Source organism: Lagenorhynchus albirostris, chromosome 3, assembly GCF_949774975.1.
Source record: "Lagenorhynchus albirostris chromosome 3, mLagAlb1.1, whole genome shotgun sequence".
Taxonomy (NCBI): Eukaryota; Metazoa; Chordata; class Mammalia; order Artiodactyla; family Delphinidae; genus Lagenorhynchus; species Lagenorhynchus albirostris.
Window position 1 is genome coordinate 108,625,275 of NC_083097.1, and position 14,485 is coordinate 108,639,759.

Consider the following 14,485-nt stretch of genomic DNA (forward strand, 5'->3'; position numbering starts at 1 on the left):
TAGTGTGATGGAATTCGATGCAATAACAATTACACAAGACGTACACCTGTATGAACTGCTGTGGAAAGGTATAGAATATTGTACACAATATGGTCCCACTGGGTGACTTTCTTTAGTATCATAATTTGCAAAACATGCATGTATTACTTTTATTAAACAATTAAAATGTTAATAATAAAATTATCTGAGTGGTGGGATTTTTAAAGATGTTAGAAAGTTGTGAAAAGTAAGAGGAATGGATGAATAAAAACTCAAGCAGGAAGAGGGTAAACTGAGATTGCCAGCTGTTTTCTTCTCTGGGGACATTTGCTGATCTAAATATAAACAGAAGGTGAGGCTCAGGTAGAAGGACTCTACTAGAGGAAAGAGAAGTTTTGATGGCTGCGAGTACTGGCAAGAAAACTGGAATACAGAGAGGCACCAAAGCAGTGTCACTTTTTTTCATGAGATATCTCTATTAGTAAGACAAGGCATGAGGCTGGAAATTTCTTAGAATCTCATGGTACTCAGGAGACAAAGTCACACAACAGGGAGAGACTTCCAGCAAACACACAACAGATTTATCTGCTCGGGGTGGGAGGCTAAAGAGCTAAGCTCAAAACCTCTGAAGGGAAAAACTTAAAAAAAAAGGAGACAGAAAGGTACCAGATTCTGAATCAAGAGATTGGAGGTGGGGGAGGAGGTAGGAGGACAAGGTTGAATAAGCAGAGTGAAATTTCCCACAATCTCTCAGTGGTTAGAGACAAAGTTCCATTAGAGGAGGGGCCTACATCAAGCACATGACAAGTCTCTCAACTTGAAACCCAATGGACACAGTCTAAGTAATTCTGCAACCCAGCCTGACCCAGCTCAATTCTCCTTACCCTATGTGATTAAACAGAGGAAATGGCAAATCCTATCTGTGAGAAAATACTAATTTCACTACTAAGGTTCCTTTATATACAAAGTACAGCATACAATAAAAATTTTAAGACTCACAAAGAAAATAGCCAGAGGGAAAAACAGAATAAAAGATAATCCAAATGTTAGAGTTAACACACAAGGACTTTATAATAACCATTATAAATATATTAAAGAACATAGAGGAAAAGAGATAAAATGGATGAAAAGATGAAGAAAAAGATGAAGAAGTGCAACAGAGAACTGGAGATTCAAGTGGATATTCCAGAACTGAAAAATATCTAAAATTAAATTCAGTGCATGCATTTATCAGTAGACTGGATACAGCAGAAAATAGGATTACTTTCTTAAACACAGGTCATTACAAAATACCCAAACTGAAAGAAGAAAAAAATGGGAAGAATAGAACAGAATGTAAGAGATAGATGGGATGCAAATCTTCTAACATATAAGTAACTGATTTCCCACATGGGAGGGAAAGAAAAAGCGGCAGTAGTAATTAATAATGGCCATGACATTTTAAAAACTGATAAGCAAACAACAATGCACAAATTCAAATGCTGAGCAAACCCCATACAAAATAAATACAAAGAAAATTGTGACGAATCCTTGTTACAGTTAAAATTACTCTGAGTCGTATTTGCATCCTATGGGAAATGCTGGTATTTTTGTTTAGCCTTCTGCGGATTGTGGTTCCAGTGTTCAATTTTCAAAGTCTCTGCAGTGCTATACAGATCTGTCCACTTTGTACCACCTAGTGGTCAGTCTGGGACCTGAGTAGAGGTCTGCTTGGGCCAGTTCTCAAAGTCTATGATATGCTAAATAGGATCAGATTCACGCACCCACAGGATGGGGGTGAACCCAGGATTTCATAAACAACTTTATGGGGTTGTTTTCTCCATCTTAATTATCAACCTGGTACTTTCTAGTTCCTTAGGCCTCCTTTTTTGGACCTCTAGAGGGAAACTGTCCACTGCAGTGCCTTAGGAGCCAAGTAGAGGGGGACAGAGAGAGTGGGGAAAAAAAGCAGTGACACTGGCTTTGTTGTCTTGGGGCCACTGCTTCTCTAAAGGGTGAGGAACATTTTGTCACTCAATGCCACTGGATTGCTTGGAGACTGGGGCCTGAGAATAAGGAGAAAACAAAGAGTGAAAAAAAAAAAAATCTGTGGGAATTCCCCCTCTGTCTGAGCTTTAGGAGTTTCCTTTCCCATTCCTTAAGTCAGGCTGCTTCAGGGTCCTTCTAGGTCTGCACCATAATATTCACATCCAGGTTTCATGCTGCCTTGAGTCCAGTCCAGGGGATACTGGAGTGAAAAAAAAAAAGGTAAATTCACTTCTGGTGGTGGTACTTTGAATTCTCTGAGTTCTCAAATAGATGGATCATGATTTTTGTTTAAGTTTTACTGTTGAGTTCAGTGGGAGATGAAGGATAGCATGTGTTTACTCCATCTTAACCGGAACTAGAATCCTTAATTTGCTTTTTATCTTCAGGGACATAAGGATGTATCAAATAGCACCTTAAAGTCTGTGTTTGATATTCTGGAGCTCCTACAGTTCTGTTTCTGTTGGTTCTGGCTTAAAATGATTTTTAAGAGGGCCTCACAATGTTTGATTGTTTGACTCCGTATTTGGAAACTTATTTTTACAAATAATAGGCTGCTGCTAGCATCTTCTAAAGAGGATTTCTATTTTCTTTTGCCAGGTACTGGAGACCCAGGGCCAGGTCAAAACTTGAGGTTCTTCTGAGTTGCCTAGAATACAGTCCACATTCTCTTCGGAGTTAGATACTTAAATTCTCAATCAAGAACAAATGTTGTTATGCTAGAGTGTTCTGGCCTTTGGTAGGCTCTACACTACGAACCTTCTCTCAGCAGCTCCTTCTCTCAGCTACGTTCTATGGATGGGAAAATAGCCCTGGGAAAGAAAACATCCTTTGGGGGGGTACAGTCTCAGGATGAGTGGTAAGGGATTTGACACATCCAGAGTTTGTGCTTTTAACAAGTGCAGGATTCCAACTCTTTCACCTTTTCCTGGGAGCCTATTACCAAAAAATCTCACTCTCAGTTGCTTTTCCTGTACTGGTAAATGCTCCAGGGCAGATATGGCTCCAGTTTACCTCTTTAAGGTCTAACTTGTCTGTTCAATGGCAGGTAGCTCTTCACTAGCCAGCTCCTTTAGTTGTTCTCAGTCAATACTAGAAACAGAAGACAAGTTTTTAAAACTAATTTTGCTCAGATTATAGGTGGTCCTTTGAATTGGGAGTCACATCTTTCTTTCATTCTGGAATGGCCTCTGCCACTGTTTCCTAAATACTTTCTTCTGCACTTTTTCTTTTAGATCTCTTGGAATAGTGCTCAATTGCATTTTGTCTTTTTTTGCTCTATAAAGTTGATTTTCTCAAGTTACCTATTCCTTCTACTGTATGTTTCTGTCTTTTCTACTAAAATATGTCTTTGCATATTTAAAATAACCCCAAGAGGTATTTTTCTCAGTGACTGTCTTTATTCCAAATATCCTGTTCTTGTTTTAAGGAATGGATTTTTATATCTCTCTGTGCAGAGTTCTAGAAATGGTTTTCTTCTCAAATTAACTATTTTCTCCAAAATCTGTAAGCTCACTTACTAGGTTCTTTACCATCACCCCTCAAAAATCCTGGTTCTCTTATAACTGGTGATCCCTTGCTGTAAGTTCTAATTAACACAAGATGACCAAGTACCTAGTATCATCTAAACAAATTTGTTTTCTGGTCACAGCTTGTCTTTTTGTAGGTGTTCTGACTGTGAATTCCATGCAGGATGACCTAATCGCTCAACTTTGCTTCATGATAATGCCAGAGTTACTGGAACTTTATTCCAGGCACCACATCCAGACTAAAATGCTCCATTTCAACAAATTTTCTACTAATATTTCTATGAGATACTCTTTGGTGTTTTTCGCATGGGGAGAATGTTGGCTGATTACACTCTGGCTGAGGCAAGAAAGGAGGTCTTGAGGGTACGGGCCCCCTTCTGTAGCACCACGTAACTCCCACACTCTGCAACATCCAATCTAGGGTTCTGTTGGGCAATTGCTTCTCACCATCCAAAGAGTTTGGAGGTTGTGGTTTCTCTTCCTCTTGCAGCCTTCAGATCAATTTTGTCTCCCAGGGTCCATGTTGTTAACCACTACATTATACTACCTCTATGTTTTTATACACAACCACATTTGATACTAGTTAGTAATTATTATGTGCCAGGAACAAAAAAATTTAAAGGTACTGATGCTACTTCTCTGGTGGCACACTGGTAAAGAATCCACCTGCCAATGCAGGGGACATGGGTTCGAGCCCTGGTTCGGGAAGATCACACATGCCACAGAGCAACGAAGCCCGTGTGCCACAATTACTGAGCCCGTGAGCCACAACTACTGAAGCCTGCGCACCTAGAGCCTGTGTTTCACAACAAGAGAAGCCACTGCAATGAGAAGCCTGCGCACCGCAATGAAGAGTAGCCCCTGCTCGCTGGAACCAGAGAAATCCCATGCACAGCAATGAAGATCCAAAACAGCCAAAAAATAATAATAAAAAAAAGAACCCTATGAAACAGAGCTGGAGAAACTGAATAGAGAGACTAAACAATATGTTTTAAGTGTCAGAGCAACCTCTGCTTTCATATTTTTCAAAATCAGAATCCTTTTATTTTAACCCAAAAGTCGATATTTCTAGATACTAGTCCAAAGTCTAGGAAATCTGAAAACTGTTAAGGCTTACTTATTCTATGCTAAACTTATATAATATTTGGAAATTGCCAATAGACTGTTATATGCCAGATTTAGCATGATGTAATTCAGTGAAAGGGACTCAAGTGAAAAGAGTGAAAAACCAAATGTTTCATTTTTCATTATGACTAAGTGCAGGATAAGGAGGAGTCAAAGTGGGGGGAAAACACACACACACACGTCCTTTTCCATAGGCACAGTTTTAAAATTCAACTCTTATTCCTCAAATTTCAACCTAAATGATGTAGAGAATTTTTTTCCTTCCTACTTTATAAGGACTCTTAAATTTTCTTTGATAGTTTTTAATTGCTACACTTTTTTTTTTTTACTGTTGCCCTTCTCAGAATTTCAGAGAAAATCCTATGAAATCTAATCAAACTAAGTCACAGTCTTCCAAAAGTTGAAAAAAAAAAAAACCCAAATAGTAGATTAAGTTAAAAGTACAAGCTTAGTCCTTGCTTCATTCAAATAGTAACATGATTAAAACATACTACAGGAACAGTAATCAATATTTTTACAAAGAAAGGTATACTGTTATTAAAAATTGGCAATTCACTGATTAATTCAATGTTTTACTCAATTTATTTCCATGAAACAGCTAATCTGGCATTCATATTATTATTTCAGAAAGCTAGCTAAAACATTAGAAGTAGACATTTGCACATTAGCAGGGAGAAAAAAAGCCTACTATGACTTCTCAGTTTCATTCAGATCAATCTAAGTTTCATTCAGTATCTCCAGGCAAAGTACGGTACATAATAGACACTCAGCAGACATTTCATAAATGACTAAATGTAGTTGTACACCTATTTTAAAACTAAGATTTCAAAATAAATACAAATAAAAATTCTAGAATACAGAATACTATATCTCAGCACTAAAGATCCTAAAAATGTTCAAAAAGCTTAGATAGAAACATTTTTTAAGTATTTTTACTATCCTCCCTTTCACTGTAGTGATTCTTTTCTTTTGTATCACCAAACAAAAGGGCTCAGATAGTTTTTGACAACAAAACTCACCAAAAATGTTGGTCTTTACAGTAAGCGCAAGATGAGTATTATTCCTCAAAATTTCAAGGGCCTTCACAAACGTTATATTCTCAAAGTTTTGTCCATTTACTTCCATTATCTTGAGAAAAGTGTTTGAAAAATACAAATTAAGACAAAAACAGTATTAGTTATTTCTGCAATCTTAAGTTTAATGGTGAAAAAATAAAACTTAAATAAAATGCACCTGTGTGTGAACAATGGTTAACTCTGTGAGTAGTGGAATTACTACCTAACTTTTTTTCTCTGTATTGTGGTATTTTCCTAAATCTCTATTATAAACTTTTTTTTTAAAGTTCACTCCTGGGCTTCCCTGGTGGCGCAGTGGTTGAGAGTCCCCCTGCCGATGCAGGGGACACTGGTTCGTGCCCCGGTCCGGGAAGATCCCACATGCCGCAGAGTGGCTGGGTCTGTGAGCCGTGGCCGCTGAGCCTGCGCGTCTGAAGCCTGTGCTCCGCAACGGGAGAGGCCACAACAGTGAGAGGCCCGCGTACCGCAAAAAAAAAAAAAAAAAAAAAAAAAAAGCAACAAGCACAAGTCTTGCTCCATTTGACACTGCTGATCACTCACATCAGGGCTTCACAAACTTGGCTGCACCTCAGAATCATCAGGAAGCTTATTCAAAAAGTACTAATTCCGAGGAAGAAGGATAAAGAGATAAACACAGTGAGAAAAAAAAGGCAGCACAGAGGACAGATCTCAAGGATTGACACAAAGATTTCAAAAGGATAAAAAAGAGTGAGAAACAAAATATTAGGAAAAGAAAAAGAAAAAAAAAAGTCACAGAAGTAAAATCCCCAGAGTTCAAAAAAGTCTTCAGTCTACATACTGAAATGGATCATCTAGTACCAGGAAAATAAATAAATAGATTTAAAAAAAAAAAAAGATCCCATGAAAATTCTGAATTCCGAAGACTTAGAACAAAGACTCTATAAGGATCACTGTGGGGGTTGGTGGTGGTGGTGGCAGTGGGGAGGAGAAGAACCAGAGGTACCTGGAAAAGAAAAATAAAGGATGGTTTGGACTTCTTTTGAGCCACACTAAGTGATGTGATACTTTTCTGTGACTTTAATGTTCTGAGGGAAGAATGACTGTGATAAAAAACTGAACAAAAAAGTATCATCAAGACATGTAAGGACACAAAGTTACAGTACTCATTTACCCTTTTTGAAAAAAGTACTAGAAAAGGTACTAGAAGTATTAGAAGACAATCGTGAGATAAAATAATGGGGACATATGGGCGTAGATGAAGTGGAGGTGATCGATGAAATCAGTATGGCAGGTGCAAATATCTAAATGACTGTTAATAATAAGCTTATGAAACTTAATGCAAATGTCAAAGTACTCTTAAAAGAGAACATCCATAATGTTAAAAAATGACTTATAATCTAGATCTAAAATCTCAGATAATTTCAACCATACTTGGGAGGACTGAGGGAAGAAGTAAAAACATGATAAATTTCTCTCCTCTGTCAGGAATGAAACCACTGGATTTTTCTTTTTTTTTTCTTCCTGTGAAGAACGAGATTCTTAAATATGTTTACCAAAAAATACTAGAACAATAAATATAATGACTCCAGGTTCCTTGCTACTAGATATTCTTAATGAGTAGTCCGAGTAAGGTCCAGAAATCTCTATTCTATAAAACTCCCTTATGGGAAGAAGGGAATCATTAAAACATTATATCAGAGTTTCTTTTCTAAAATTACATCATTTTCTAAATTTTAAAATATTTTATTACGATATACATTTTACTTATTATGTGTGAGTTTCTTAACCCCTTGCACTATTAATATTTGGTCTGGATAACTCTGTTGTGGTGGCTGCTTTGTCACGGGGTGTTGTAGGCTCTTTAGCAGTATCCCTGGCCTCTATCCACTAGATGCCAGTATTAATTCCCAAGTCATGACAATCAAAAATAACTCCAGACATCACCAAATGTCTCCTGGGTGACAAAATTACTGCTGGTTGAGAGCCACTGTCCTGAAGTATAGACCTTTTCATAATGTGAATGCCCTCTTTTTTTTGGCCTCGTGGCATGCGGGATCTTAGTTCCTTGACTAGGGATTGAAACTGTGCCCGCTGCAGTGGAAGCATGGACTCTTACCCACTGAACCACCAGGGAAGTCCCTGTGAATGCCCTCTTAATTTAAAAAAATGACAGTATAGTTTGGTTAAAAGTAAAATAAAGTCACATTCCACATGAACGTGTGAACAAACCAAAATTTTTAAGTGGAACAAATTCAGCTTCCCAAGTGATTCAGCTAGATGAGAAACCACTCTTTGGTGTACATGAGAATTATCTAGACTCTTTGGTGTACAGGAGAATTATCTAGAGAGCTTTGTTCAAAATACAGATTTCCAGTCTTCATCTCTGTAGAATGTGATTAATATGATTACTAAGACTGAGGTGGGTCTAGGAATTGTATTTTTTAGTAAAAAGGCTGTCTGTAATCTCATTTTTGAAATATATTGTTCTATAGTTAACTAATGCCTACACGGAGAGAATAAATTCCTATCAACTTACTCCCAGTGTCTCCTTCCTTTTCCTAGTCCCTCAGCCAGCTCACTCTGCTTATGGATGTAGTTCTGTTACCATATGAACATTACTTAAACCAAAACCATCATTTATGGTAATCTTAGGCCACTTAGAGTAAAGATAGAAGTGCTTACTCCTTTACAGCATGCAAGGGTAGGGTGCTAATTCTCATATGGATCTTTCTGGAATACTGTGAAGTTGCCAACTGATAGAGGTCCTAATCCTTGGAGGATATGCAGGACCATTCAGGTTGATAGTGGCCAGACTACCATGCTGTTTCTGGATGTACTATATCAAATTTACCATTAAAAGTAATGGATATATGACAAAGACATTTTTAAAATAAACGATTTAAAAAATACTACCTCTAAAAAGAAGCTTAAAAAATACTTCCTAAAATTTACCATGCTTACTTGAAGAAATATCAGATGAGGAAAAAAGTAGCACACCTATTACTTATAAAAAGGCTTTAAGTGGTTGTTATTTACTTACCTGATCACCACGTTTCAGTCCTGCATCAGCAGCTTTGCTACCAGGTTCTACACCTTCAACAAAAATACCAAATGCCTTCTCACTTCCTCCATTTAGGCTGAAATGCAGAGGGGACTCCCGGGAAGCCTTTTGCAGCACAACCTGTCTCCACTTAGCCTTTGCAGCACAGGCAATATTCAATAACCGGAGATGACCATTCATTTTCTAGAAAGTAGAAATGGGTAAGGTATATATAAATGTATATATTTATTCCTATAGGCTTTTATAAATCACCTAAAATTATTAGAATTAGAGCTATATTTAAAATATAGAGGAAATAAAGAACATATAAATAGGGGTAAATAAAACTGAAGGAGGGAAACATTCCACCCTAGAGCACTCTCAAGAATAAGATCTCTTAATATGATTTTTTTTTAAGTTTCTAGAAAAGGTTAGAAAAGATTTCAAAGTGATGTCTCATTTAGAGAGGGATGACAAAAAAAATTTCTTCATTTTCTGAACCTTACTAATACATAATGTTATTACCATCTTGCTTATCTCCTGGCTGTTACATAAAACCAGAATCTTTTTAAACCTTTATTTAAAACCTTAAAGGACTTGCACCACCTTCCCAACATTGTCTAACATTCAAAGACACATTCAAGTCTCCATCTCTTTTAGAAATATTATTCTTATATTATTTTAGATCTTCCTATATTATTTTAGATCTTCCTTAAACTTAGTAATATTCTAACTTTCAGGTTCTAATATCAGTTTAATATTTAACTATTCTCGAATAGTGTACTAAGTAAATTTCATGTCTATAACAAGAAGCTAAATTTTTTTCAGGGTAGGAACCAAGTCTTACACCTGTTGTGATCCTACATAACAGCTTGGAGTATAAAGTAGAATTCAATAAATACTTGATGACTGACTCGATTACTGGGGGAAAAAATCCCATGATTGTAAGGCAGTTTCTATTTTCCATAAGCCCCTTGAATATTTACATAGCCAGCACTGGAAGAGCCTCTATGGACCTCTTAATCAAGTTCCCTGTTCATCCCCCCCATTTCACATAGAGCAGATGTGCTGCTGAAAAGGCTACAGGAACGAAGAGGTAAGGAAAGGGACAAAATAATCTGCCAATTTCCCCCTCTTTATTCAACTTAACCCACTTGTACTATATGAGTAATAACAATGGTTCTTGAAAATGTGCTATGTGCCAGGTTTTGCTGGCAGATTCTTATGTTTATTAACTCACTAAAATCATCACAACAATCTCAACAATCTAGAGGCTACTGTCTATAAAATAAGACAACTGAGGCATATAAGGTTGGACAACTTGTCCAAGTTCACATATGCACCAAGTGGTGAAGTCTGAATGTTAATTCAGGCAATCTGACCCCTGAGCTGCATTATTATTTACTTCCTAAAATTTCAAGTTTCTTGGAGCAGATAACCCAGTTGCAGTTCAAAGTTTTATATCTAATAGGGAGAATAAAATGGATTTATAAATAGCTACCATGAAAGTTAAGAAGACCTTGAGGGTATTAATCGTAGGTGTTGTATATTAAGAACAAGTGAAATCACATGCAGAAGGGAGACTTAGAAAGTCTAAAGTAGATCTGATAAAGTATGTGTATTTGTATGCCTAAATCAGTGAAGACTGTGGAAGAAGCATGATTTTTGTTTGGGCTGAAGTAGCAGAGGATGAACAGAAGTCTAGAATACAGATTTAGAAGTTCTCAGAACAGGCAATCAAGACACAGGAGAAGATGAAAGCTGTTCTGAGTTGCCATTCTTCGGGGGTGGGGTGGGAGGTTAGTAGGAATCCCTAAACTCTGAAGAAGATAAAATTCTTCTGAGCCTTACTGTATCTTCCAGATTTTTTTCAAATTCCTCCAGAAATCGAGTCATAGCAGGATCACCTTCAAAATCATTAAAATGATTATTTACCCATAATAATACAATCCGTGTTACCTGCGGAAACATGGAAGAGGCAGCATACGATTATACGAGAGGCATTCTTTCTGCAAAAGTAGGTTCCAAAAGCATGTCTTAAACCGAGGGGAAATTGAGCTTTATGGCTAATCCCTTTGCCCACCTGCTCACACACAAAAGGCTCATTCTAACAGAGAGGCATGTTTTAGTTTGAGCTTTTGCTTCCTTACGTACACAAGTAACAGAGAAAGCCAAGACCGCCTTCACTGAAAAAACAAGCCTGTATACTAACATGTAAGAAGTACATGGGATATATATTTTGGACAGTATCTTAAAACGCAAGCCGCCAAGAGCAGACAAATGTCAAAAGTGTTTCTTTAGCTGAGAATATGTTTCACCAAAATTGCAATAAAAATCTGAAACTTCCTTCGTAAATACTGTGTATTTTCAAAGTTGTGAACTGATTTATTACTTTGTACCACAGATTAACAGAAAAGTTAAAAACAAATGGAGGTTGAATTAAATAATGTGTCTACAGGGAACTCTACTCAGTGCTTTGTGGTGACCTAAATGCAAAGGAAATCCAAAAAAGAGGGGATATATGTATACGTATACCTGATTCACTTTGCTGTACAGCAGAAATACAACACTGTAAAGCAACTACACTCCAATAAATATTAATAATAATAAAAAGCTTCTGAATATTAAGAAAAGACAGAGGAGCCAAAATAAGATCAAAAGAAATAAGCCAGAGAATTTTCCAAAATCTAAAAAAAAAAAAAAAAAGGAAAAAAAAGTGCCTAATAATATAAGTAATTTAAGTCATATACTTTTAAAATTGTGGTAAAATACACATAAAATCCACCATTTTAACCACTTTAAAGTGTACAATTCAGTGGCATTTAGCACATTCACAATTGTGTACAACCGTCCCCACTACTAGTTCTAGAACATTTTCATCACCCCAAAAGAAAACTCCATTCCCAATAAGCAGTCACCTCCCATTCTACCCTTCTTCCAGCCCCTAACAACCACTACTTACTTGCTTTTCTGTCTCTGTGATTTGTCTACCTGGATATCTCATATAATATGTGATCTTTTATGACTGGCTTCTTTGTCTTACCATAATATTTTCAAGGTTTATGCATGTTGCAGCATGTATCAGTATTTCATTTTTTTAATGGCTGAATAATATTTCATTATATGGTATACCATATTTTGTTTATCCATTCATCAGTTGATGGACATTTGGGTTGTTTCCACATTTTGGCCATCATCAATAGTGCTGCTATGAACATTGCTTACAAACTTTTGTTTGCACACCTATTAGCTCTTTTGGATATATGCTTCAGGAGTAGAACTACTGGGTTATACGGTAATTCTATGTTTAACTTTTTGAAGAACCGCTAAGCTGTTTTCCACAGCAGCTACACCATTTTACATTACTATAAGCAAGTATGGGAATTCCATTTTCTCCACATCAACACCCTTAAAATGCTTGTTATTTCCTTTCCTTTTTTTAAGTCATCTTAGTGGGTGTGAAGTGAACAAAACCATCACTGTGGTTATGATTTGCAATTTCCCTGACTAATGACATTGAACATCTTTTTCATGTGATTGCTGGCCATTTACATATCTTCTTGGGAGAAATGTCTATTCAAGTCCTTTGTCCATTTTAAATTGTATTGTCTTTTTGGTGTTGAGTTGTAAGAGTTCTTTATACATTCTGGATACTAGACCCTTATCAGACATATGATTTGCAAATATATTCTCCTATTCCATGTGTTGTCCTGTTTTTCCTGATAGTACCTTTAATGTAGAAAAGGTTTTAATTTTGATGAAGTTCAATATATCTATTTTTTCCATTGTTCAAGGTTGAGCTTTGGGTATCATACCTAAGAAACCATTGCCTAATCCAAGGTCATGATTTTTTTTCACCCCTTCTTTTCTTTGAAGAGTATTATAGTTTTAGCTCTAATATTACGTTTCTGATCCATTTTGAGTTAATGCTGAATACGGTATAAAGGTCAAACTTCATTCTTTTACACATGAATATTTAAGTTGTCCCTAAATCATATGTTTGTTCATTCTCTAGCATGCCTTTATTTCCTCAGCGACGTAAGTAACTATATATAATTTCAAAATCAGGGGGAAGGCAAGCCTGTAGTTTTGGACACCTGAGTTTCCTAGACGATAGAATTCCACAGTCCAACTATATCTAACTTATTTCCCTTAAAGTATAACTCAGAAAGATACACCAGGCAATTATTAATTACTATGGCCCTACTTTTATTTTTCTTAAAATGACTAACTTCCTACCTGTTACTGAGGTAGTTTACTGGTAGTAATGTACCAGTATCACTATTCTTTCCATGGGAAGTACAAACACCCCATAAAATAAGGTAAGATAATCTATTTATAACAGCAAACAATGTTTAATGCAAAAAAAAAAAAACTCAAAGCTAGATTAAAATAAGTTACAGCAGTGATAAATTAAGGTCAAAAAGATAAACTGTTTTAAAATGATTATAAAGTCTTTAACTCAAAAATCAATGTATTTCTAATTCTATTTAGATTGTTTCTAAGCCCTCTTAAAAAAATTTACTTGGTGGATATTCTTTCTAAACTATTAAATGACTTTTAAATGTTTTATTGATCCCCTCAGTAACCACCAAGTATTTTGATAAAGTATAAAAATATTATCATCCACCTTCTGAATTTACAGCTACACCACAGCCTGCTTTCAGTTTTTGCCTTTTAAAAGGCAAAATATCCACTTTTAACATTTTATTCTGTCATAAAAGTAACCAAGCAGAGATATGTCTATACTGATTCACTAACTTTTTAGGCGAACTGAATTTTATCAAAATAAACATTTAATTTGTCAGTTGCAAAAGGTTTTGGGGGAATAAAATTTAAAATCACTTTCATGCCTTTTATAATTATAAAACCAACCTTATCCCTTAAGCTGTCAATTTTAAACCATTCCAATAGTTTGGTCCCAACATCCAAAGGACTTTCAAGAAATGTTCTATAAGTTAATAGGAAATCTTCTATATAAGTTGGGTCCACAATGGAATGCTCTTCTATTAAATGCATGATGAGACGCTCAGGTGTTGCCTAAAAAAGAAAAATATAGGAAGAATTAGAAAATAAGTAGCTCAGGAACCAAAGAACTCCTATTGATTACTTCCTTTTGTAGCCACTCTATTACAAAGTCCTTGAAGTAAAGTTTCACCTTTAAAACCCTCAGCACTGGGAGTAGGTAGTCTCTCTAGGTTGTAGTCCACCATCACCCAGAGGTTTAGAGAGAGAAAAGGCAGAGGAATAAACATGCACAACAGCATTTACTCGGCCGTAGTTGTTTTTAATTGGCATTTCATCATAGGAATGGGGGGATAATGTAATGACTGTTGCGAGTAAAGAAAAGGAAGAGGTAAGAGTTAAATTAAAGAAGTAAATAAAGTTTTCTTCCAAATTTAATCATCCTTAAATTCTCTTCTGTCCCAGGCTATAGGAACAACATAGCAGCTCAAGATAGCTTGTTTTATTGTTGTTACTTCCGGGAATAGAGGTTTCCTCTTCTATGGTTTCTTCATTCTAGTTCACCAGAGGAACCAGAAGTTCTATAGATAGTTTTTACATTAACTCAGAGTTTAACTCCTTGCCTGTTTCCCAATTTATAAAAAGGAATGCAAACAACATTTATCTACTGCTCCTTCTTGAGCTTCTGAATCAATGTTAAACTTTATTACCTTAGCAGCATTTTCAAAAATGGGTACACAAAACAAATACAGAAATTAACCAGATGTTAAGCCAAATATAAAAAC

The 14,485-nt window shown here is 36.1% G+C and overlaps 1 protein-coding gene across 3 annotated transcripts in view; it reads right to left on the reverse strand.

Moving 5' to 3' along the window:
• Positions 1-14,485, reverse strand: part of RAPGEF6 (Rap guanine nucleotide exchange factor 6) — a 219,340-nt gene that overhangs the window by 55,798 nt on the left and 149,057 nt on the right. For all 3 annotated transcript variants that reach the window (XM_060143537.1, XM_060143536.1, XM_060143538.1), the window contains exons 12-15: positions 13,611-13,775; positions 10,587-10,694; positions 8,736-8,939; positions 5,678-5,786 (exon numbers count right to left, since the gene is read on the reverse strand). In XM_060143537.1, coding sequence (XP_059999520.1) covers positions 5,678-5,786; positions 8,736-8,939; positions 10,587-10,694; positions 13,611-13,775 — 586 coding nt within the window. The remainder of the gene's footprint in view (positions 1-5,677; positions 5,787-8,735; positions 8,940-10,586; positions 10,695-13,610; positions 13,776-14,485) is intronic.